Source organism: Papaver somniferum, chromosome 1 (genome assembly GCF_003573695.1).
Source record: "Papaver somniferum cultivar HN1 chromosome 1, ASM357369v1, whole genome shotgun sequence".
Lineage (NCBI taxonomy): Eukaryota > Viridiplantae > Streptophyta > Magnoliopsida > Ranunculales > Papaveraceae > Papaver > Papaver somniferum.
In genome coordinates, this window is record NC_039358.1 from 200146245 (window position 1) to 200171258 (window position 25014).

Consider the following 25014-nt stretch of genomic DNA (forward strand, 5'->3'; position numbering starts at 1 on the left):
GCTTGTGATTGATTGTGCTGTTAAAAGACAGTCAATGCTAGGAGTAAAACAGTTGAACTAGCTTATTATTCTTCCATTCCATCTATGTATGCCCTGGAACATAGGCAGGCTTGAACCTTCACCTAGCTCCATTAGGGATAGGGATTTAACCTAGAACTACACTATCTGGCTAGGTCACTAGGTGGATTCAGAACCTTAGTTTAGTCCACAAACTCACTTCACTGTCACTTGAAATTCTCTGTTTTTGCTTTTTGCCCAGCTACTTGTTTCTTCACTGTTTTGCTTAAATTGTGCAACTTAAACCTTGTTGTGCACTAGTTATAGTGCACTGTCCTCCTCTGCCGTGCACTGTTGTGCTTGAAATCACCCTGCAATTTGCTTACTTCTTGTTTTAGTTTGAACTCTTAGTTTCATGATAGGTTGCATTTAGTTACAATTTATCTCCCTTTCTCTTGGCTACTTGCCTTGGTTCGTAGCTTAGCTACCATCACTACACACCACATCCCTGTGGACTTCCCCTTACTCATCCCTTTACTATAACTTGGCCCTATATACTTGTAGGTTTTGTGTGCGCTTTCGTTTTCACACCAGCTGTTCCTGAGAATAAATTCATATAAGGGAAAAATCAGTTTCTTTAATAAGTGAATAGAGTTCAAAAGATAACAGTGGTTTGGTTGTATGGATTGCGCTTGACAACCACCCTTTGTATTGTGAAGCACACAGTTTATTTTGTGTCCATATTGATGCGCTAAAGGTACGTGCATATCGATACCTTTGTCTTGCTGCTTCGTTGCTTAAGCTTTCTTATTTTATATTTTATCTGAGCATAATAATTCATGTGAATCACTAAAATCTTTTGGAACCTCACCTGCGGATAGAAACAGATGCATTGAATTAGGTACATGGTTTTGAACTTGCAACTAATATGATTTTGATATTGATCACATCCCACACTTTCCGCTTCCTCTAGGCAGTGTACGTAGGCTGTAAGATTTTCTGTCCATGTGGTATACTGGTGAGTTTCAGTTTCAATGTAGAATCAGTTCCACTTTCTCCCATATGATAACATTGTATTACCGAAGTTTTTAGAACTATAATGTGAAAGCGGAAATTTACCCAAAAGATACAAATGATTGCAATATTAAACCTCTTGACATGCATAATTGTTATAATTTTAGTTTTGAGTTAATCAACCTAGCCAGTGTTTCTTTATCAGTATAGTGATTTGGTACCAATTTAAAATGTAATTGTCATATGTAACGGAAAGGTATTTATGTATCTATTATGACATTGTTCCTTTTACTAAGCTTACAGAAGTGCTAACAAGGTTTGGTTAAAGTTCAAAAGGATGTGGTGATTACAGACACGAACCTATTCCTCCACATTCGACTGCCAAGGCTTTTGCGTGTATTTAAGCCAAGGAGATAGCGATGCTGATGCATCTTTTATAATGATATAATTGTAGGGGGATAAATTATATTATCCCCCTACAATCATCTCCTCTTTTCTCTTTAACCTTCGACCCTAATTTCAGATGTTTATCTGTTTCAATCGAATCAGCTTAATGAAAAACAACAATCTGGGGCTGTGCTGTAATTGGGGATTTCGTCAAAGTCCATATTTCATATCTCATACACCGAGAAACAATAATTGGGGATTTTTGGAGCTGTGCTGTAATTGGGGATTTTTAAATTTGATTCAAATCAGTTGAAATGTCATTAATCAGTAGAGTTTTTTATATATCGAACTCTTTAATCTTCTTTTCGTGAATTTCCGGCAATCAAAACCGGTAATTCAAATTTGGATTTTTGGTTTAGGGTTCAGTAGTATTCGATTTACGTTTGGTTTTTTCTGATGGTTCAATTATAAGGTTTGCTGATGGAATATAGCATCATTTAATGCCGACAGTTGTGTTCATGGGAAACCCAGATGGATTTGGAGTTTAAGCTTCCCCGTGATCTAGCACGGTAAGAATTCCTCATAGACATATGAACTGCCGATAAAAAAAAAGACATACGAACTACATTTTTTTTTTCTAATTTGATTGTATTATCAAATTTTTGTTAAGCACGAAGCTGCCTGAATTTTGTTTTAGCAGGCTTTATATAATTAGTCGTTGTGTTTTTATATGTAAAGTTGTCTGTATTTCTTGCTGAAAAAATGTCCAAAATTTTCTCCTCTCAACTTAATTCATTAACGATTTCCCAGCTTGTGATTCGCACAAGAAAATCCTCTTCTTCTATTTTACAAATTTTGGTGTTCAATTTATTAGCGTTTGGCATCAGTTAAAGTATATAACTTTGATTATTGTAGTAATTTTTTTAATTAATTTCAGAAACATGTGTGATAGTAATGTTATGAGATTACAATATGTTAGGTTTTTAAAAATTCCTATTGGGGAATTCATAAAACAGGTTATTGTTTTGTTTATAAGTGTTTTATTGTATTTAGGGACAATTAGAGGTTGAATTGGAGTTGTGATCGTTGAGCAGTTTTCATGGATTTGCATCCAATTATAGTCACCACTGAGTGCATGAAAGAAGTTAAGTGTTCATGGACCGCCGAAGCTCCCACAGACTGGTAATTGTGCCTTTTTTATGTTGTTACTCTATCAGCATTCCCAAAACGGAAGAGTGTTTTATTATTTCGATTTGCTATAACATAGTTTCGAGGGCAAGATTGAGACTATTCTTAGTCGTCAGAACCAGCTAGCTTGCAATGAGTTCAATTTGAGAGTTGTTAGTCAGGTGGGTGTCCCTTGGAGCATCAATACGCATCCCAAGTTTCTGATTCTGTCCCTAGGTAATGTTCTGGCTCCTCTAATTAGGTGTAACTTCGTTGATCGCTTCCTAGGCATGTGTCTAAATTATTATCTTATACCCTGATAGGAAATCTTGCATAGTTTTAATGGCTATCAGAGTATGGGTGCGTATTAAACATTTTACTTTCTATTGTGTTCTTATGCAATGCCAGGTATCATAGAAAAAAAATTAATTGCACAACAAATGAGGTATTCAGCTCAAGCTTCGGCGACAAGAGGCATTAAACAAGGTATGCAAAATTCTGAAGCTCATGTAAATCAAAATAAGCATCGAGGCAGTTCAATTCCGATGTTGATAAATTAATAACGGTTAGCAGTAAACATATGCAAGCAACAGTGACATGATGGACAGTCCAGTGATGCCAAACTCCCATGTTCATTCCAGCGTCACAATCTATTGTTAAGAAGAGACATCGATTATACTGGCATATGACATAGAGATACCAATACGTGCGAAGACTAAAGTTGGATGGAGTCCATCAACTTAAGAAGAAATAATGGCGGCATCTGCGATAGGCTCTTTCTTATGGATGGGGGTGAATGTACTGAAGCCTAAGGAACATGAGACTTGAAAGCGGATCCATATAATAAGGAGCTTGCAGATAGCTTACTAAAGGTATATCTCTTTTGCAATTAATAATTTCAGGTGAATATTTCAATTTTAGGATTTGGGCATCTACAGGTTTGGCAGAGTGTACTGTTATGTTGAATTTCAAATTTGTGCAGTAAAGTTGTAGGCTGACGTTGGCAACAATTCCAGTTGGAAAGAGCCTTCTCCAGCAATGGTTTTCATCATCACTTAGTACCACTATTGCAACCATAAATTAATTGTTTTTTTTTGTTGCTAAGAGATTAAGATTCAATCTTCACTCCTGATTGACCGTGTTGGTAGTCTACTTTATACTTTAGTTGATTTTGATGGACTGCATTGTGAAAATTTGTTACATATTTATGTGAATTTGTAAAATACGTTTACCCTTTTGTATCCCCCTGTTTTCAAACAAGTTATATATCGATGCAGCTAAAAAGGGTTCAAGTCGCTGACTCAATTCTAACTCAAGTGGCGGGTATATATATTGAGATCTATGTACGGGGATAATTCTTCTTTTTCTCTTTTTTGTTTTCGTTTTTGTGATTTTATTTTCTTCGCTGCTAATGCAACGGTTGTGAGTAATCATAACATATTACTTACATGTTGTGCAAATGCTGCTTCTATATATTGGTTAACTGGATGGTTGTTTTGTAAATGCTTTTGACCGAGTATCCGTAACTATAAGCATAACCTCATGTTTTGTAAATGCATTGGGCGGGGCGAGACGAAGCCGAGCCACACCAAATAAAAAATCATAAGCGACGGGCAAGGCTGCATCGGGACAGGGGCGAGGCGAAGCCGAGCCACACCAAATCAAACGTGCATGGGGACGGGGAGAGGCGCAGCCGGGCCATACCTAATCAAAAATACATCAGACGGGGCGAGGCGAAGCTGACCACACCAAATCAAAAATGTATCGCGATGAGGTGGGGCGAAGCCCCGCAACTCCAAATTAAAAATGCACGACAGGACGGGGCGAGGCGCAGCCGAGCCACACCTAATAAAAAATACATTGGGACAGGGAGAGGCAAATCCGACCACAACAAATCAAAAATGTATCGCGACGAGGTGGGGCGAAGCCCCGCAACTCCAAATCAAAAATGCACGACGAGACGGGGTGAGGCCGCATCACACCAAATCCAAAATATAGTTAAAAGAAAGAAAAACATGCCATGTGCGTAGCACGGGCACAAAATCTAATTATTCTTTATTTTTGGGTGGATGTTAAAAGTAATTTTCGGTCACCCTTATTTAAGTTTTTTGTTAATAAATTTCCTTGGTAATCAAATTAGTTAGTGTAATGATTAATTAGCGACTAATGACCTCTAAACGTACTAAAGTTACTTTCGAATGTTTACAAGAAAATAAACTACATAGAAGGTAAGCGAGCAACAAGTTGCGCCGCAAGCCCCTTTTGAATTGCAAATCCTATCCTCTTAAAAACAAATTCTCTCGAACCAGGAGTCATGACATTATTGTGCATGACTTTCTGAACTCTCTTGATTAGTCCAACCGCATCTGGAGCTAAAAAACCGAAAGTACCAAAAGCAAAGGGGATAAAAGCATGTCCATTATCAATACATGCTTTCTCATGCTTTGCTATCTTACCTGGGGCATCCCTCAGTGTTGCTTGGCCAACTGTGAAAGTGCCATGTCCAATACCTAACGGAGAAACCCCAGTAAGGTCAACACATGTGTGTTTTCCATTAGCCCATCCGAAATTAAGAACGTCCGTTGGCCGGAGTATTGATCTCCCCTCAAGTGGGTCTGTCAGAAAGTTGACAGCCGCTTCTTTCTTTGCTGAGATACCATCTCTCTAAAGCACATCATACAACGTATCTCTCACATGATCATGTCTATATTTGAAACCCGGATCCACCTTACAATGGACTTTATGTTCCCCATAAGTGTCTAAGAAACTTGTGATACATGCCGAACAACGTGAATCTGAAGGGTACGGAGGAATCATTTAACCTGTACTTGAGGATGGGCCGGTATTCCATGGGTGACCTCTTCTGTCCAAGGCCCTCAATTGGAATAGCAAGAAGAAAGTCATGAGCATGTGTTGCTTGCAGGCAACCAAAAACCGCTTTCTGCCTGTCTGATAACTCATAAACTCTATCTATGTCTTTGACTACTTTACCAAAAAGAGCACTCTTCAGGCTACTTTGTACTTTAAGGGGGGCGGTGTCCTTACTAGTATAGTTTCTAAATCCATAATCGGGAATAGTTTCTTGTAATGTCTTCAAAGCCTTATGAAAATTATCATCCATGTCCTCTACTTCACTCCCCCCTTAATATGTGATATTGTAGGCCCCAGGATTGCACTCGTGATGCTATAAAGGAATATTGAGAATTCTCCTTAGTAGTGTATAAACAAAATCCCCCATATCTGATACGTATGGTGGATAACCTCCACTGTAAATCCACAAAGAACGCACCCCCCCACCCACCCACACACACACAAACCACAATACCCTCTACCATCTCTCTCAAGCCTTTATCAAAAATATATGATGCCTCTATAGTGTAGTCTGGGAAACAAATCCGGACCCCAAAGAGAAGCTTGGAGATGCCTATGCAGGCACGTAAGAGTAAATGTTCACTCTGAGGATCAAGGAGTTTGGATAAAACCTGCATTAAATCTACTGCCTTCTCTGCTCTCCGAATGGAAAGTCCCTTCACAAACCCATTATCAAGGCTTACCGCACCACCCAATAACTTAACTCCATTATCTGGTCTCGAAATTTCAGCAGGAAACATCCCATCTCTTATCTTCCGTCCGTCACAAAAGGTCCAAAAGATTTCTGTTTTCTTAATATTCAATATAAGCCCGAAATCAGGCCCTTCCGTCTGGACAACTGTGATTGCTTTTGCTACTTCTTCAGTGTCCCAAATAATAGTATCATCATCAAGATACCAAGCTTGGAAGGATAGTGTGCATCGTTCATTTATCTTTGCTATAAGCTAATGAAGCACCAAGGAAAATAACAACGGCCCTAAAGGATCCCCTTGTTGCACCCTTGTAGACGAATAAATATAATAGTCTCCTACATACAATCTTGCAGGTTGGACATACAAGTATTCAACCCATGGATATATAGATGGACATAACTTACGCACCTCAAGAAGCATGGTTGTGCGTTCGACTAGATTAAAGGCATTGGTAAATTCCACAGTTAACATAGTAAGTCTATCATATGTATGATGTTTACTGACATACTTTTTCACGGCGTGTAGGATTGCCTCAGCACCTCCTGAAACCCCCACTCCAAACTGAAAATCTTGTAAATAAGATGCCATGTCTTTGCCAACCCCCTTCATTGATACTTTGGACACAAAACGCCGCCAAATCGTCCCAACAGCAATAGGACGTATGCTTTTATCCGGTTTAAGGAGAGCTGTTAAGGGTGCCGATGCAATGAACTCCGCAAGGATAGGTGGGCAGCTGCCACTCAACCAAAAATTTACTACCCTTGTTATTGTCGTGACTAAGTCAGCAGCAACTGTGGAACCGTCTCCAAAAATGCATCCAACAAATGTTGTCCCCGAAGACCATCCTTTCCACAAGAAGTTCCCTTAGGGAACGACTTAATGCATCTTAGAACAGTCCCCTCTTCAGCAACTAAGGGCGTCTCATGTAACGGGATAGTTGGTTTCTGTGGAGGGGGCATGATCCGATGCTTACCTTCAAGCGATTTCCGTGTCTCCTCATTGTTTGGCGTTACCCAGATGAACTGATGGCATTGACTGCAGCTGTGAAGTGCCCATATGCCACTTTGCACAGACAGGGTGAAACATTCATCGACCTGCTGTCCACCTCCGTATCTTCCTCAATCTTAGAACCTCCCATTCGTGGTAGCTGCAGAGCCTCCCTAACCAACTGTTGTACTCCACCGGAATCACCCCAAATAGCAAGTGCTCGAAGAATTTGTTTCTGTTGCATCTCCTTACGATTCCCAGACTTGCACTTCCCTCTGCCCTTAGGCCTGAAAACTCGCAGTGTACAACGGGAAAGCAACAGTAACCTAACCCAATTCCTAACCAGTTCAGATTCCGTTGCAACTTTCAGCAGCGCCGCCTTTAGAGCATGAGAAAAAGCCAGACTGCACCCTCTAGGAATGCTCTTCACATTACATATAGGAGCTCGACAAACATCGTCTACTGTCTCAGAAGTAAGTTCATCGCCACTGTCCAGCTAAAGTGGAACTCTACTAGGCCGAGAAACCCCCAAAATTGTTTGGATTACATCCCCATCCAATGCTGCAGGCTTAAGATCGGTGTCTCCATGTTTGCACGCCCTAGTCCAAGCCTGGATAGACATACAGTCGAAGCACATCCATTGCTTCAAAGTCCTCAGGGTCTCCTCCAAAACAGCGAACACCTCTAAGTCAGTTCGAATAGCCTGTTGAAGTGAATTCTTCCTCTCCATGTTGCGGAGGTGTAATCTTTTTCAGATGGGGGATTAAACAAGCAAATCCCTTACTCCCAACCCCCCCATCTGGACACCCATGGTAATCTTTAAACGGGCAGATTATAACACCCCTATCTATGGACATTTAACAAACAAAAGCTCAACCAGCAAGCTCTCAAACTACAGCTCAAACAGCAGGTTCTCAAACTGCCCAGAAACAGAAACTCAACCACGAAACACAGCAAGTTTTCGTGGTGATCAAACTTTCCGACAAACAAAACCTAGGAAGAAAACTATACAAGCAAAAATCTAAAGAAAAACGGATATCAAGTTCTCAAGAAGGGAGAACGACGTGGAAGGCTGAAAGGAAAAGAAAATAGCGTTAACAAGGAACTCCCCACGCCACCCTAATCCATCGAGATGATGGTGGTGGTGGTAGGAGTGTAGAGGGGTGGTTTCAGGCGAGGTTTTGGTGGTTTAGGGTTTGCAGGCGCGGTGGTTCTGGCAACTAGTTAAAATACCGGTGATTAGTTAATGTAATGATTAATTAGTGAATAGTGATTTACTAATATGATAGTTTTGTTAGAAAAGGAATTATTGAGAGAGATAAGAAGAAGAATAATAATAATAAGAGATGAAGAAGATGGGTGAACCCAAAAAATCTTATTTTGTGTTTGGTAAATATGATACGAGTGTTCTTGTGATGATAAATCCTCATCTGAATCAAAACCTCCTTCATCTCTTAGTGCATTTGCCAAAATTTCGAACGATCCGCGCATGAGTCATTTGTCAGATTATGAATGCTTTTTCCCCAAACTCAAGCTAACAACCCAAATGATGGATTTTATCAGCCACAACCAGAGAATGGATTTATGGGTACTCAGGTATGGCTCAAATTAGTTAATGTAGCTTGAATTGGGCAAAAAATAAGTTAAACTGAAAATTTCAGAAACAAATTTCGGCTAGGTTAAAGTAGTTCGATTACCTGATATGAAGAACAAGTAATTGAACCTTTCTGTATGTGCAATTATGTTCTTTGTTTCAACAAACGCAGGTAACCGAACTCTACTTTAATGGAGGTTTTTGAGAGCTCGGTTATTTTTTCCAGAAAACGTAGCCGAACTATTTTTATAGAGTATACAGATAATAGTTCGGTTTAAGTTCGACAAGATCGCAAATTTTTTTAGAGGTTAGATAGCCGAACTTTGGAGTTCGGCTTAGTCGAGTGTACTAATTTTTTTTGTCGAACTTCTAATAGAAAATCGAAAGAACAAGTTCGGAAAGAGCGCAAAATTTTTCTAGAGTTTAGATAATTGAACTGTATGTTCGGCTTGGTCGACAAAATTGTTTACAATGCCGAACATTTAAGTGTTTCTTGTTTTGGTTGCTACTGACGTTGTGTTATTTCTCGTATGTTGCATGTGACCGAATACCAATGGAGAATCAACCTTCTCAGTTGATATTTTGTACGAAGACACATCCCATCACTACATGAATGACTTGGTATTCAAAGATCTGGAAGAGGCAAATAGTTGGGCTAGACAACATGCACAAAAAGACATGTGCATATTATTTTTGAATGAGAAAAAAAGCAAAACTCACTTTGAAATGGTTTGTGAGAGAAGCGGTAATCCCGAGAAAAGCCACCAGAGGAAGAGTTATGTATATAATGGAAAGACAAATAGGAAACACAAAACTTTCTCACAGAAGATCAACTTCCCATTCAATCTAGCATTTAATTTGAATAAAAAAAATCTAGCATTTAATTACAACAAAGATTTGGAAGGATAAATTCTCTACAAGGTTATGAAAAGTCGTCATAACCACCCTCGTCCGGGGAATCTTGAAGGACATTTCATGGCGGCAAAGTTAACTCCTCAAGAAATGGACAAGGTAGCTAAAATGAGGACAATGGGTATTTTACTGCATTAAATGCTCCAAATACTAAAGGAGGATAACAAGGATAACCACTCATCTACTATTTACGATGTATTTGAGACAATTAGAAAGAAAGAATTGAGAGATAGACAAGTGATGCAACAAAAAAAAATTTTGTCCAAAGAGAAAGACTACGCAGTTCAAAAGGATGTGGATTCGGACAGAGAGATAACATAACTCTTCATTGCGCATCCGACGAGTGTTCAATTGACTCAATGCTTTCATGAAGTTATAATAATGGATTGCACTTATAAGATGAACAAGTATGAGATGCCATTATTGAATATTGTTGGGCGTACTTCGACGAAGTCACCGTTTACCGTGGCGTTTTGTTTTTTAAGGGACGAGTAAGAACCTAGTTACATTTGGGCACTAGAACAAGTTACGGGAATCTTCCAAGGTGATGTTATTCCCGGGGTTATAATGACTGACAATGAAGTCGCATTGATGAATGCAATAGAGGAAGTATCATCATTATCCCGTAATATACTTTGTACGTTCCATATATGGTGTAATTTGATGAATAGGTGCAAGCCAATAATTTGTCCACTCAAGAAAAAAAGATATGATGAAGTTAAAAAACTACCGGAAGATGAACAAGCGGATGCAAAAGAAAAAGTTGAAAAACAATACGAACTAAATTACGCTAAATGGGTTGCTTTCAACGGTGAATGGGAGTCATTGTGTTAGTCTCTTACCGAGGAAGAGTATCATCTAAATCTTGCGGAGTTTATCAATTATTGGGATACTCCCGATTACCCCGATGTTGTGTCGAATGTTCTTCGCGCGAGATTGGTTTGGCTTGGCAAGATGACCTATGTTGTATGTATTTTTGTGGTTCTGCAGTAGCTCAATCAGTTACGTTGGGTTGTCTGTCGTCGGAAAACATGGTCATTATTTATGGATTTACTACAATCCCTTAGCGATCTTGTCATCATCAAAAAATCTCTCACAAATCGAGACGGGGCGAGTCGAGGCGAAATCAAAGTCGTGTTTTACCGAATCAAAAATATGGTTAGAAGAAAAAGATGCCAGATTTAATCTTTTATAAAATGTATATCATTAATAAAATTTGTGAATAAACTCTTCGAACGTATGGATTTTTCAACATTTAATCTTTCTGGGAGCAATTCTTTTGAGATTATTAGTCCCACATTGTTTGGGAAATCTAAGATCCTGCGGTTTATAATCCCTTAGGACTTCTCCACTCATCGCCAATTGGTTTTGAGTTGGATGCCCGCAAACTTTAACATGGTATCAGAGCAGGCTATTTGCGACGAGTCATTAGACCGCGTCTTTATTCCGCGTCACCCGATTTAAATGTCCACGTGTTAGACCTAACGAGGCTACACGTGAGGAGGCGTGTTGAGATTATTAGTGCCACATTATTTGGACAATCTAAGATCCTGCGGTTTATAATCCCTTAGGGCCTCTCCACTCATCGCCAATTGATTTTGAGTTGGATGTCTGCAGACTTTAACAAATTCAAAATGCCATGTTAGAGCATTGTTGTGACAACTGCACACGACGCCTAACTGGCTTCCAAGCCCAATTGCTGTTTTTTTTTGAATGATTTTTTAGGGACCATTGTTTTTTTGAGGGGACCATGGTTTTATTAGGCCATCTTCTCTATAGTGATAAGGGGTGTCCTAAAACGTTGAAATGACTAATCTACCCTTAACTTAATTTAATTTAAAACCAACCTAATACCCACCTATATATATAACCACCACCTCCTCCCACCACCACCGCCCACCACCGTCGATTACCACCACCACCACCACCTCCGATTATCACCACCACCAACCACCGATTACCACCACCACCTCCCACCACCGCCGATTACCACCACCACCACCTCCGATTATCACTACCGCCAACCACCGATTACCACCACCACCTCCTCCCACCACCACCGTCACCGCCTATTTAAGAAATGTAACAACATCAATGCAATCACAATTAAGTTCTGTTACATGATAATTTTATCGAGCATAAAAGACGCCAGCCGCAGCCTGATTCTGCCATGTGACCACTCCGGAGGTATTTTGCAACAAACCTTTCACTTTAATTTTATTTTGATTGCTCAATCGAATAGAAATAATCAAAATAGGGTTTTAGTAGGATTTACAGAGCCATGTTCGGTTAGGTCGATTTTCTAAAAAACCCAAGTTTACTAACCGAACTTCTTGAAAATGAAGAACACGAAGAACAACTCGGTTCTATTGTATTTAAAACTAAGTCACCGAACTCTCGGTTCGGTTGTTTCACAAAAAAATTTAAAACTACAAAGTAATCGAACTCCACACTTAGAACAAAAAAAAAAAAAAAAATCCAATCTAACCGAACTGTGTTGTTGTGGCCACTATCTTGAGTTCCAAAATAACTGAACTTATCCAATAAAGTTCGGTTTTTTCGCAAAAAAATTTAAAACTACAAAGTAACCGAACTTAGCCAATAGAGTTCGGTTGATTCGCAAAAAATACTTTTAACCGAACTCCTTGTATTATAACAACAGAAGTCCATAAGTTCGGTTCCTTCGCAAAATAAGGATATCACCGAACTTTAGTTTACGAAAATAATGAGAAGTCCACAAGTTCGGTTCGTTCGCAAAAATGTTAAGTTTTCTTTGTAATCGAACTCTACCTTTGAAACTTCGTAACCGAAATCTACCTAATTCGCCAAGAAATAAATTTCGTAGTAACCGAACGTTTGCCTAATTGCATATATGCATATATAACACCAGTTCGGTTGATTCGCAAAATATGTTGAAGTTTGCGAACCAACCGAACTTCTAACGCTAGGTTACTTTTAACCTGCAGTTCGGTTGGGAACTTGGTTGCGTTAAAGTTTGCGAACTAATCGAACACACAAGATGTACCCAAATAAATTGTTAAGTTCAAAGTTCGGTTACCTACCATTTTATCCTAGGTAACCGAACATTACACTGTACGACCAAAACCTCCATTAACGAGCGAGTTCGGTAACCTGCGTGTTTGGAAAACATAACCGAACTACACTTTCAGGTGTGTTCGGTTACATGTTCTTGACATATGGTAACCGAACTGACCCAAATCTACATAAAAATTTTCATTTTTTTTTGAAAGTTTGGAGCAATTCTACCAACATTATCTAAGTTTGAAGCACACCTGGGTATCCAAATACCCTTCCTCCGGTTGTGGTTGGTAAAATCATCGTTTTTCATGTTTTCCTTCTTCATCTTCTCTAACTTTACTCTCTCAATAATTCTACTTCTTTAAAAAAAAAAACCATCTGATTTTTTAATCTCACTAATTATCTTTAACTTAATCATCTCACTAATCATTACACTAACTATTATTAACACTAACTAATCATCACCCAAAATTAATCAGGAGGGTAATTTAGGTATTAATATAAATATCCAGATAAGGGGTGACCTACATTTACTTTTAATATCTTTATCCAAAATAAAATCATGGTCCCCAAAAAAACCATCGTCCCAAAAAATCGTTCTTTTTTGTTGTTATTTTCTTGGTCATAAAACCCAAGCACATTTTGCACCCCATATCTGGCTCGTGCAAAAAATTTACACCTCCTCCTGGTTTTGTCGGCTTCTTAGCTGTTAATGATCATCCACGATGGCAAATGCTATCCCGCCCGGCTGCTTATAACAGTTTTATAAGCTAGCACGGGATAACCCTTGGATACTAATGCCTGATCATTTCTAGCCGTTGATGACGAATAGACAACAGCCACTTTGTATATTTGCAAACAACCCCTTTGCTTAATTTATTGTTTCATTTACAAGGAATTTTTTATCGAGAAAATTACTCTCTTTCACAGCATTTTCTGGTTATAATGGCAGTGGTGCATGAACATTATTGTTGTATTGCTTGTATAAAGGAATCAATCGACATAAAGCATGATTTAAGAAGGAAGATGGAGGTCATATTCATGTAAGGGCTGAAACTTGTCGAATTCATGATCAATTTTTTGACCTCTCAAACGTAAAACAAACAGAAAGGGAAAGAATTAATGAACGTCACCATTTGGTGATATTAGAAAAAGAAATTCATGGGTTTTTGATAGATTATTGATCAAACCCCAGAATCTCTAGATGGGAAGCTATAAAAAATAATCTCTTGATGGAAATCTATCAAACCCCATAATCTCTTGATGAAGAATTTTAATTTTTTTCTTGCTGATAATAATAGAGAGAATTTACGTGGATTTGATAAATTTGATGATCCGTTATAAACTTATAATGGGTTTGTTAACTTTGTTTCCACTTTAATTTTGACTCAATCGGAATCCTCTGTTATATATGAAGATTTAGAAAAGATGACTGGGGAAAAATATAAGAAGGTTTAAAAAAGATATTTGATGGTGGGAATACTTAGAACATGATATTTGGTAATATTTGGTAGAATATCTTCCACAGATTTACCAGTGGAGATAAGAATTTATTCATACCGAAAGATATTCAACAACAGTTACAGATTTGCTTAACAATTTAACAAACCCTAAAAGACTTAACATGCCGTGAAGATTGGCAGTAGACTCTAGCTAATAACTCGATCAGATTGTTGACTCCGTTGAGAGTCCTTAACAACGATAACTGTGGTATCCTTAACATTCCCCCTCAAGTTGTACTGGAGTTGGCGAAGGTGCAACTTGCTACGTATAATATGAAATCTTGCTGCTGGAAGACCCTTAGTATAGATGTCCTCCAATTGATCACTGGAGTTTATAAATCTGACACGAAGCTGTTTTTTTTTTTCAACATGAAACGAACTTGTAACTGCCCCTCAAACTATTGTACTAGAGCTGGTGGTGAAGATAGCTGGTCTTTTGAACTGTTGTATGAGAAAATTGGTGTTTCTCTTCAAATTCATAGTATGAGATAGTTAAAATACCTCTTCAAATGGTTGTGTGAGATAATCGAAATACCTCTTCAATTGGTAGTGTTGGTCTGTTTTAGTTAACATACATAATTGGTATTGATCTGTGATGGTTAACAGACATAATTGGTAATGGTAGTGTTATGTGTTGATTAACAGATACAAATGGGAATGGTAATGCTAAAGTTGTTTAACTGATTTTGAAAAAGGGTTTTTTGAATGCTGATATAAAATTGGTTGTGATGGTGGTGATTGTTACAGCGGAAAAGCGAGGGGATCGAACCCCTCTGATACCAACTTAGAACATGATATTTGGTAATATTGGGTAGAATATCTTCCACAAATTTACCAGTGGAGATAAGGATTTATTTGTACTGAAAGATATTCAACAACAGTTACAGATTTGCTTAACAATTTAACAAACCCTAAAAGACTTAACATGCCGTGAAGATTGGCAGTAGACTCTAGCTAATAACTCAGTCAGATTGTTGACTCCGTTGAGAGTCCTTAACAACGATAACTGTGGTATCCTTAACATTCCCCCTCAAGTTGTACTGGAGTTGGCGAAGGTGCAACTTGCTACGTATAATCTGAAATCTTGCTGCTGGAAGACCCTTAGGATAGATGTCCTCCAATTGATCACTGGAGTTTATAAATCTGACACGAAGCTGTTTTTTTTTCAACATGAAACGAACTTGTAACTGCCCCTCAAACTATTGTACTGGAGCTGGTGGTGAAGATAGCTGGTCTTTTGAACTGTTGTATGAGAAAATTGGTGTTTCTCTTCAAATTCATAGTATGAGATAGTTAAAATACCTCTTCAAATGGTTGTGTGAGATAGTCGAAATACCTCTTCAATTGGTAGTGTTGGTCTGTTTTAGTTAACATACATAATTGGTATTGATCTGTGATGGTTAACAGACATAATTGGTAATGGTAGTGTTATGTGTTGATTAACAGATACAAATGGGAATGGTAATGATAAAGTTGTGTAACTGATTTTGAAAAAGGGTTTTTTGGATGCTGATATAAAAGTGGTTGTGATGGTGGTGATTGTTACAGCCGAAAAGCGAGGGGATCGAACCCCTCTGATACCAACTTAGACCATGATATTTGGTAATATTGGGTAGAATATCTTCCATAAATTTACCAGTGGAGATAAGGATTTATTTGTACTGAAAGATATTCAACAACAGTTACAGATTTGCTTAACAATTTAACAAACCCTAAAAGACTTAACATGCCGTGAAGATTGGCAGTAGACTCTAGATAATAACTCGGTCAGATTGTTGACTCCGTTGAGAGTCCTTAACAAGGATAATTTTGGTATCCTTAACATTCTCCCTCAAGTTGTACTGGAGTTGGCCAAGGTGCAACTTGCTACGTATAATCTGAAATCTTGCTGCTGGAAGACCCTTAGTATAGATGTCCTCCAATTGATCGCTGGAGTTTTTAAATTTGACACGAAGCTGGTTTTTTTTCAACATGAAACGAACTTGTAATTGCCCCTCAAACTATTGTACTGGAGCTGGTGGTGAAGATAGTTGGTCTTTTGAACTGTTGTATGAGAAAATAGGTGTTTCTCTTCAAATTCATAGTATGAGATAGTTAAAATACCTCTTCAAATGGTTGTGTGAGATAGTCGAAATACCTTTTCAATTGGTAGTGTTTTTCTGTTTTAGTTAACAGACATAATTGGTATTGATCTGTGATGGTTAGCAGACATAATTGGTAATGGTAGTGTTATGTGTTGATTAACAGATACAAATGGGAATGGTAATGATAAAGTTGTTTAACTGATTTTGAAAAAGGGTTTTTTGGATGCTGATATAAAAGTGGTTTCTGATGGTGGTGATTGTTACAGCGGAAAAGCGAGGGGATCGAACCCTCTGATACCAATTTAAAACATGATATTTGGTAATATTTGGTAGAAAATCTTCCACAGATTTACCAGTGGAGATAAGGATTTATTTGTACTGAAAGATATTCAACAACAGTTACAGATTTGCTTAACAATTTAACAAACCCCAAAAGACTTAACATGCCGTGAACATTGGCAATAGACTCTAACTAATAACCCGGTCAGATTGTTGACTCCGTTGAGAGTCCTTAACAAATGGTCAGATGGTGCGAACAAGTACATAATGTAGTATGGGCTTACATAACTACAGTTACAGATTTTCTTAACAACGTCAACAACTCTTACTCTTGAACTTTCAGTGCGTATCGATGAATAAATTTAATGAAAATCGTCAAGAACAACCGGAAATGAGGATATAATCATCAAATAATGATGGGAAAGGTAAGTTTAATGTATCATAATCGTTTCATTTGATTTTGAATTACATATTTGTTGATTTTCAAGTCGATTTCGGAAAATAATTTTTTTAATAATTTTTGAAAACCTAATGTATCTGATTTCATCTCTAAATCGTCATTCAAAACATGATCAGAATATAAATCTATATCTATTTCATCTTGATCTCTATTTTAAGATTGAAATTTTCGAGAAATTTTGTCAACAAAATTTCTAGGGTTTCGAATTAAAGTTCGATTTAACTTTTAATCTGTATTTCTGATCGATAATTTGAGTTCATTTATGAACTCAGAGCTTCTTAATCTTTGTGACCCCTCAAACGAGATTTGAGTTTCTTGTACTTTCAAATTTCGATCTAGTTTGAACTCATGAATGTTCTTCATCTGTTGTTCCTAATCATTTAAGAAATATTTTAGTTGATTATATGAGATATGAAACGAGTATTATATGTTAAACAACTGCGTACTGAAATTGTAATACAGTTCAAGGCGTCAACTTTCCTAAATGTGATAATTCTACGTATTATTGTCCGCTTAAGATTTCTTACTTATTCTTTTTTATGTTACACAACAATCTTCTACGGCTTAGTTCAAAAAAAGCTCTGGATGCTGAAGAAAACATGAGTTACATCAATTTTAGCATCATTCATAGATCCTTCAAGTTCAGGAGCTATAATTGTCTTAAGAAAAATTCCTATAATGAAGTTCAGGAGTTAAATGGTCGTATTACACATCTATTTAAGTTCTTATTGCAACTGATCTCTTAATTGTAATTTATTCACTTAGTTCCTCCAAATTAGTAAAGCAGTTTATTTGCCAGCAGAGATCATAGATTATCTTAAAGTTGGTGGTGGCATTGAAATCCAGTATCACCATGCATATCATGCAATTGAGTTGTCGCATAAACAGATTTTTGGTAATGATGTGAAGTCGTACACTGATCTTGCTTGGTGGGTGAATGCTGTTAGGGAAACAAACCCTGGGTCATTTATTGATTTCGATTTCAATGATGCTACAAAAATATTCAATAGAATTTTTGTTTGCTTTGGAGATTGTATAGAGGGATATAAACTATGTCTTCCCATGATTTTCTGTGACTGTACATTTCTCACTGGAACTTTTAAAGGAGGTCTCATGGCAGCAACATGTCTTAATGGCAATCAAGGTAACTGGTTCTTTTTTTTTTTTTTTTTGATATATAGTGTCTGGTAGTTAGATCACTCATATTGACCTTACTTCACTATCTGACAATGAGTATTGACCATACTACATACTACATATTGACCTTACTGAGTATGAGATAAACCATACTGCATGTGAAAATGTAGTGTCAATCAGTTTCTTAACATGTTATTATGTAGTGTCAGGTTTTCACATATCAACAAAGAGGTAAACCAACTGCATGTCAATATGTAGTGTCAATATTAGTTGCTTAACATAACTAGTAATTCCTTTTTGCAGGATTTTATCCGCTTGCGTTTGTTTTAGTACCCGGTGAAGACAATATCAGCTGGGAATGGTTTTTCAAGAAACTGAAGGAGGCTTTGAATGATGATCGCCCAATCACTTTTATGGCTGACCGAGGTGAAGGGTTGGTTAAATATATTCCCAAAGAGTTCCCTGATTCTCATCAAAGATATTGTTACTTCCATTTGGACAAAAACTTACCTATCGCAAAGTCTGACGAAAAGTATAAGGAAGTGACTGATGCTTTCCGAAAGGCGACATATGCTCTTTCTCCTGCAACATACGAGGAAGGTCTTCAAGAAATGGTTAATTTGGGAAGGCCTTATGTTGCTGACTACTGCCGCAACATTCCAAAAGAAAAGTGGTCCAGTGCTTTCTTCAAGGGCTGTAGTTATGGTTACACTTCATCTAGCATTGCTGAATCGTTCAATAGCTGGATTAACAAAGAGAAGAAATTACCTGCGTGTGCGTTCGTTGACTCGATCAGGTTTGTATCAGTTTCCTTAGTCACAGTACAAGCTTATATTAGTTTTCTTTTTGTAACAGTATCAGCATATTGTTGTGTTAATCTACGTATATTTTTAGTATAACAGACTTGCTATCCCCTTGTCGTGTAGGATACGTATGATGGAAATGATGTCAGAACGTCGTGAAGAGAGTCTCTTGATGGACCCAGAACTGCTAACCCCTACGTATCAAGCCTTGCTTGAACTACACATACAAATTGGTCGTCCCTGGAAAGTTATCCAGTCAGATGCTAATCGTTATGAAGTGCATTCTCCAAGGTTAGCGTTTACCCCTTATTTCTATCATCTGAATGTTTAATTTCTCTTTTTTTTAAGTACCATGTTTCTGTGAGAACATATAAATATGTACTGTGTATATTAGGTGTACTAAAAAATAACACATGAATATTTACTGTGCAGATCTCATATGGTAGATCTAGAGAGAGAAACTTGTACTTGCCAACGATGGCGCGTTTATGGTTTTCCATGCTCGCACGCTACTGCAGCTATTACTAGATCTGGAGGAAGGATTCTTGATTACGTTGAAGATTATTTCAAAGTTAACACTTTTCGTAAGCTATATTCAATATCTATTAGACCCGTTCCTAACCACGACAGGTATGTGTCATTAATCAGTACATTTTCATATTTTGCATAACAATATGTAATGGTAGATACCACTTACACATGTAATAGCAATTTGTAAAGGCCGCAAATCTCTTCCAAACAGATTATCAAATTGTTCTCGTAAGTTAATACCAAAAAGACCATCGTTGTTATCTGGAAGGAGGTCTACAAACTCTTCGACATAAACACCAATGCCAGAGTTTGCCATTTCTATAAAATATGGCATAGACAGCTTTTCAATGTGTTCCAAACTCGACATCATAGTAAACAAAGGTACATCCAGCAAATGAAACTCTTCCGCCGCCAATCCGGCGTTATACTCTGGAAATTTCTGCGAATTAACTACAACTGAAGACTTCGTTTCTAGCATAGTTTTAAGCAACTCCTTTGCTGCTTCCTGCCTAACTTCAAGTTGATCAACCTGCAAAAATCAATTGAAACTGTCAACAAAAACCTACTTAGCTTGAGTTTTTTCTATGTCTACCACCACAAGAATGTACTGTTACATATAAATATGTTCCACTAGAAGAATGTACTGTTACATATCAATATGTAATGGTAGATACCACTACATATTGATAAGTAACAGATAGATAGTGGTATACAAGAATGTACTGTTACATATCAATATGTAATGGTAGATACCACTACATATTGATATGTCACAGATAGACATTAATATGCTACTTAGACTACGTACTGATATGCTACTTACCTGTGTGTTTTCTTTGCCCTTTTTCTCTTGTATCTCTTTGACTTTTTGCTCCAAATTAGATTTAGCCCAATTTTTAACCTCAGATCGCGGAACTTCAACATCATGGAACTTCAATACTGAAGTTGTTGACAATTCAACCTCAGAGGTGGCATTAGCATGAGTTTGATCTTTCGGTGTTGACAAACCAACTTCAGGAATGTTAGCATCTGTTTGATCTTCCGGAGAACCTTGTATTTCGTTCTCAACTATTTGGTCCACATTCAACTCTTCATTGGAGTTTCTTGGAGTAGGTGTACATCCCAAGCTAACATAATCTTCCTGGCTGGCTTCTCTCTGCAAAAGGAAAGCTTTCCGGAAAATATCATGCAACATGAACTCAAGATTTGAAGCGTCAACCGGTTCGCCCTATTGCTGCATTGTGTTGACACTCCATTTGGCAGATATTGTATTCCTCAAATCATCGTATTTAATCTTCCAATCTTCTCCCCCCAATACTGAGTCCTCTTCTTCCTTCTCTTCTTCCTTCTCTTCTTCCTCTTCTTCTTTCTCTTCTTCCGAATCGGAATTGTCATCTAAACAAAAAGCATCATCATTTGCTTTCTGTTGAATCCTTCTTGAAATACGATTAAGGATTTGTCTTTCTTCGTGTGTTATCTCATCTTTGAAATCAACATGGAACTGGTACAAATCAAATAAATGTAAAAAAGAAACTACATATTAGATATTACCAAAAAAAAAAACATGTCGTAGTTCTTTCTCTATTAGATACACAAGGAGAACTACATATTGATATGCTAATAACTACATATCAATATGTATCACCACAAATTGATATGCTAATAACTAATACATATTGATATGCTAATATGTAGTAGCATATTGATATGCTAATATCTACTACATATTGATATGCTAATAATTACATATCAATATGTCGAACTACGTGTACTTATCAATATATATTTTTATTATGACAAAATATGTACGGCAAGTTTACCTGATACTCAGAAAGATCAATATCCTTTAGGAACTCAGCACATATATTTGTATGATTCCACCTAGCCACTCTTGGCACATACATTCCTGCAGGTTCTGTCACTATATCCTCGGGCGCCACCAAATGGGTATGCTCCGCAAACTATGGCTGCAAAATATTGATATGCAGTATTAGATATACTATCAAAATGTAGAAAACACATAAAACAAAAACATTTTGAAGTAGAATAAACAAATAAATAGATTCTTACCAACAAATAAATAGCACAACCATTTGTGCGTTCTACGGATTCCACGTTTTCATTCAGCTCTTTCTCTAAATGAGAATGGATGAGGTCAGGCCATGAAATATTCTTAGCCTTCTCAAGATCAAGAACGAAACCAATATATTTTTCAGTCAAAGCGTTTGCATCACTTGTAGCGAAAAATAATGAAGTGGACATATACAAGCAGATAAGCCTAACAAGATCTTCGGCATCTTCCTCATCTACCTCGTCTTCTTCAGAATCTTCATTTGATTGATCATCCACGCTTTGCAGAGACTCTTCATCAGACTTCTTCTTTTCAGATTAATTGGTGTTCGTATAAAGATATTCAAGATTGCCTTCACAATCATTGGCCTAGTCACTTTATCACCAGCTTTCATATCAGTAGGAAAAGTTCTTTTGAAAAATTATGTTTCACGCCATCCACTTTTTTTATTGACTTGTGTAAGCCTATAATCAAGATATTCCCTATTTGGAATTCTCGGCATCCCATAAATAAGTGTCAATTCTTCTGGTGTGGATACTAGCTCATTCGGTTGGCCATGCCTTTTAAAGACAAATCTAAGCTTGTTTGGATCTTGACCCCTAACGTAACAGCGTAACATTTTCGTCATTGTAACTTCAATCTTCAACCAATGCTCCAACTCAAATCTTGTGTACCAGAACATTAGGAACAGGTTACCGAATGATGCTTCAGAAATCATCTTCAGCTGCAACTCACTCAATTCAAGGTTTTCAGTGGACTTCACAATAGCCTTCTTAGTAGTCTTAATAGTCTTCGCAAGCCCCCACAAGCCCCTGAAACCGCCACGGTATAAACTTCGTGGTTTTCCATCTCCTTTCTTACGATTATTAGCACCTAAAAAATAACAAGAACAAAAAATTATTACAATACATATCAATATGGTATATCAAATATATAGTTACATCATTAATATGTAGTTGTAATATCTACCAAGTCTTGAAACCACATATTATTAACAGTACATACGAGAATATTAGTATCTACCTCTACATATTTATATGTAATATGTTATCAGAGTATAAGTATTTACCTCTACATATTGATATATCGATTTGTAATAGTACGTATGGCATATGTATCTGCTTTGATACAGTAAAATGTAATACCAAAAACAAGCACAACAATGCATCATTACATACTCATAAACATATGTTATTAAGGATACATATTATTCATACGCTTTGTTCTTATATGTAGTTGTACTACATACCTTCTACATTTGCTTTCCCCTCTTTTGTTTTTGGTGAAGGAGTAGCAGCTCTCAAGGCAACTGCTTTCTTCCCCTTCTCTTCCCCTAAACCATATCAAATATGTAGTTATTTTCGAATAATGAAATATGTTGTTAAGTCTATCAAAATGTCAGTATCTATCACCAGTAGTGAAGTATTTACATACTGAAATTACATGTCAGTATTGAAGTGTTAGTATTTACCACTACATACTGATATGTAGTGGTTGTAGTGTAACCATACTAGATGTTTGTAACAAGAAAACAATTAAATATGTACTGGTTTGTGGTTTAACCATCTTCCACTAAGATTATTTAGAACATCTTTTGGTTTTCCAGCTGATTCACCATCTTCACGGGGGTCGAGGGGGAAGCGCCCCCTCGTATCAACAACACAAAATCATGTTTAAGTAACACAATTGAAATATCACTACATTAAAGTTAAACCGAAATTCAAATTAAAAATCACTACATATTAGATATATGTTTTTGAACATTCTTGAACTCATGAAATGAAATGAAACCAAGAATAAAAAGAAAAGAAAATAGGTAAATAGTGATATGTACTGTCAGATTACTTTTATCAAGTAAGACTATTTTTGTGTCATCTGCCAACTGATTTCTGGTGGAGATGCTTTCAACAATTTGCATGCTAACGGGACCCTTTTGTTACGAATCTTCGCTTGCACTTTTTTTTTTGTTTTGTTTTAGCTGCATAATGTCATATGCATTGCTTTTTTTTCACTTTTCTTGTTATGCATCAGTTTTTTTTAGATGCATAATACATTATGCACTATTTTTGTTTTAGCTGCATAATGTCTTATGCATTACAGAATCATCAACCATCTCTTCTATAACCTCTTCTACAGTCTCTGCTATGATTAACTCTACCATGTCTTCAATGCAGTCTTCTATGATGTCTTCTTTTCAGTTTTCTCAACCACATCACAAGATCACTGTAAAGCTAGATGACACCAATTACTCCTTATGGCGTGCTCAATTTCTTCCTTATCTTCAGGGACATGACTTGGATGGTTATGTCACTGGTAAAACTCCATGCCCTCCACCAACTCTTACTGCTGATCTCCCAAACCCTGCCTATCTTTCCTGGAGAAAACAGGATAAACTCTTAGTTAGTTGGCTGTTTTCTTTTCTTACCCCGGCTGCTTTTCGTCATGTACATCGATTAACAACGTCTAAAGAAATCTGGTTGTCTCTGGAATCTCTTTATGGCTCTAAATATGATGCTCAAGTTCATTTTCTTCACTGTAAACTACGAGCATTACGGAAAGGTTCCCAAACTATGCGCCAGTACATAGACCGTGCTCGTGATCTTGTGGACAGCTTAGCAGCAGCAGATACCATTGCCACAGACAAAGAGTTTCGTCACTGTCTCTTAGCTGGCTTGGACAATACCTATGATGCTATTGTCACATCATTAACCACCACGATGAGTTCGCTGTATGTTGAAGATTTTCTCACTTTTCTCCTGACGTTTGAACTACGTATTGATCAACGGACAAAGCTTTCCAACTCTCAACCAGTTGCTAATCTCGCTACCCAGAATCGACAATCCTCGTATAATTCTTTTTCATCATCTGGATCATCTTCAGCATCCAATTCTCAGTTATCTTCTTTTCGTCCTACTGGTAACAACAGAAATCAGAATCAACATGGGCCTGTTTCATCTCAGCCTGTTCGTTTTCAGAATCAACATGGGCCTGCTTCACCTGACAATCAACGTGGGCCTATGAACTCTGATTCTTCTTCTACTCGCTGTCAACTTTGTGGGCGTAAAAATCATGAGGCCCAAGACTGCTGGAACTGTTATGAAAAGAGTTTTCGACCAACTAGGCGTCAACCACCATCCTCTACACCTCGGGCTTATGCTGCTTATGGACCTGGGTTTTCATCATCACCTTCTTGGACGCCTGACAGTGGTGTTACAGATCACATTACCAATGATTTCTTCGTCTTCAATTTCCTACTGAGTATACTGGTCCTGATCAAATTCAGATGGGTAATGGTTCTTCTATACCAATTTCTAATGTTGGTTCCTCTATCTTAGGGACTCCCAATCGTAAGTTGCAGCTTCGTAATGTCCTCTTTGCACCCAAAATCTCTCATAATCTCTTATCTGTTTCTCGTTTCACTACTGATAACAATGTCTTATTTGAATTTCATCCAAATTTTTGTCTTGTGAAGGATCGATGTACCGGG

The 25014-nt window shown here is 37.4% G+C and overlaps 1 protein-coding gene across 7 annotated transcripts; it reads left to right on the forward strand.

Moving 5' to 3' along the window:
• Nucleotides 1-1288: 1288 nt before the first annotated feature.
• LOC113311923 lies at nt 1289-4134 on the forward strand. 7 transcript variants are annotated; one of them, XR_003341630.1, is made up of 7 exons: nt 1289-1789; nt 1909-1967; nt 2452-2580; nt 2748-2802; nt 2974-3051; nt 3139-3437; nt 3548-3830. XR_003341630.1 is itself a non-coding variant. In XM_026560708.1 (6 exons), the coding sequence occupies exons 3-6, from the start codon at nt 2498-2500 to the stop codon at nt 3257-3259; spliced, it is 351 nt and encodes a 116-aa protein (XP_026416493.1). In that variant the 5' UTR covers nt 1297-1789; nt 1909-1967; nt 2452-2497; the 3' UTR covers nt 3260-3588. The 7 variants fall into 7 exon arrangements, 1 of the variants encoding a protein (XP_026416493.1); XR_003341624.1 differs by having other exon boundaries at nt 1292-1789; nt 2462-2580; nt 2666-2802; XR_003341622.1 differs by lacking the exon at nt 3548-3830 and adding an exon at nt 3843-4134 and having other exon boundaries at nt 1293-1789; nt 2666-2802.
• The last annotated feature ends 20880 nt before the right edge of the window (nt 4135-25014 follow it).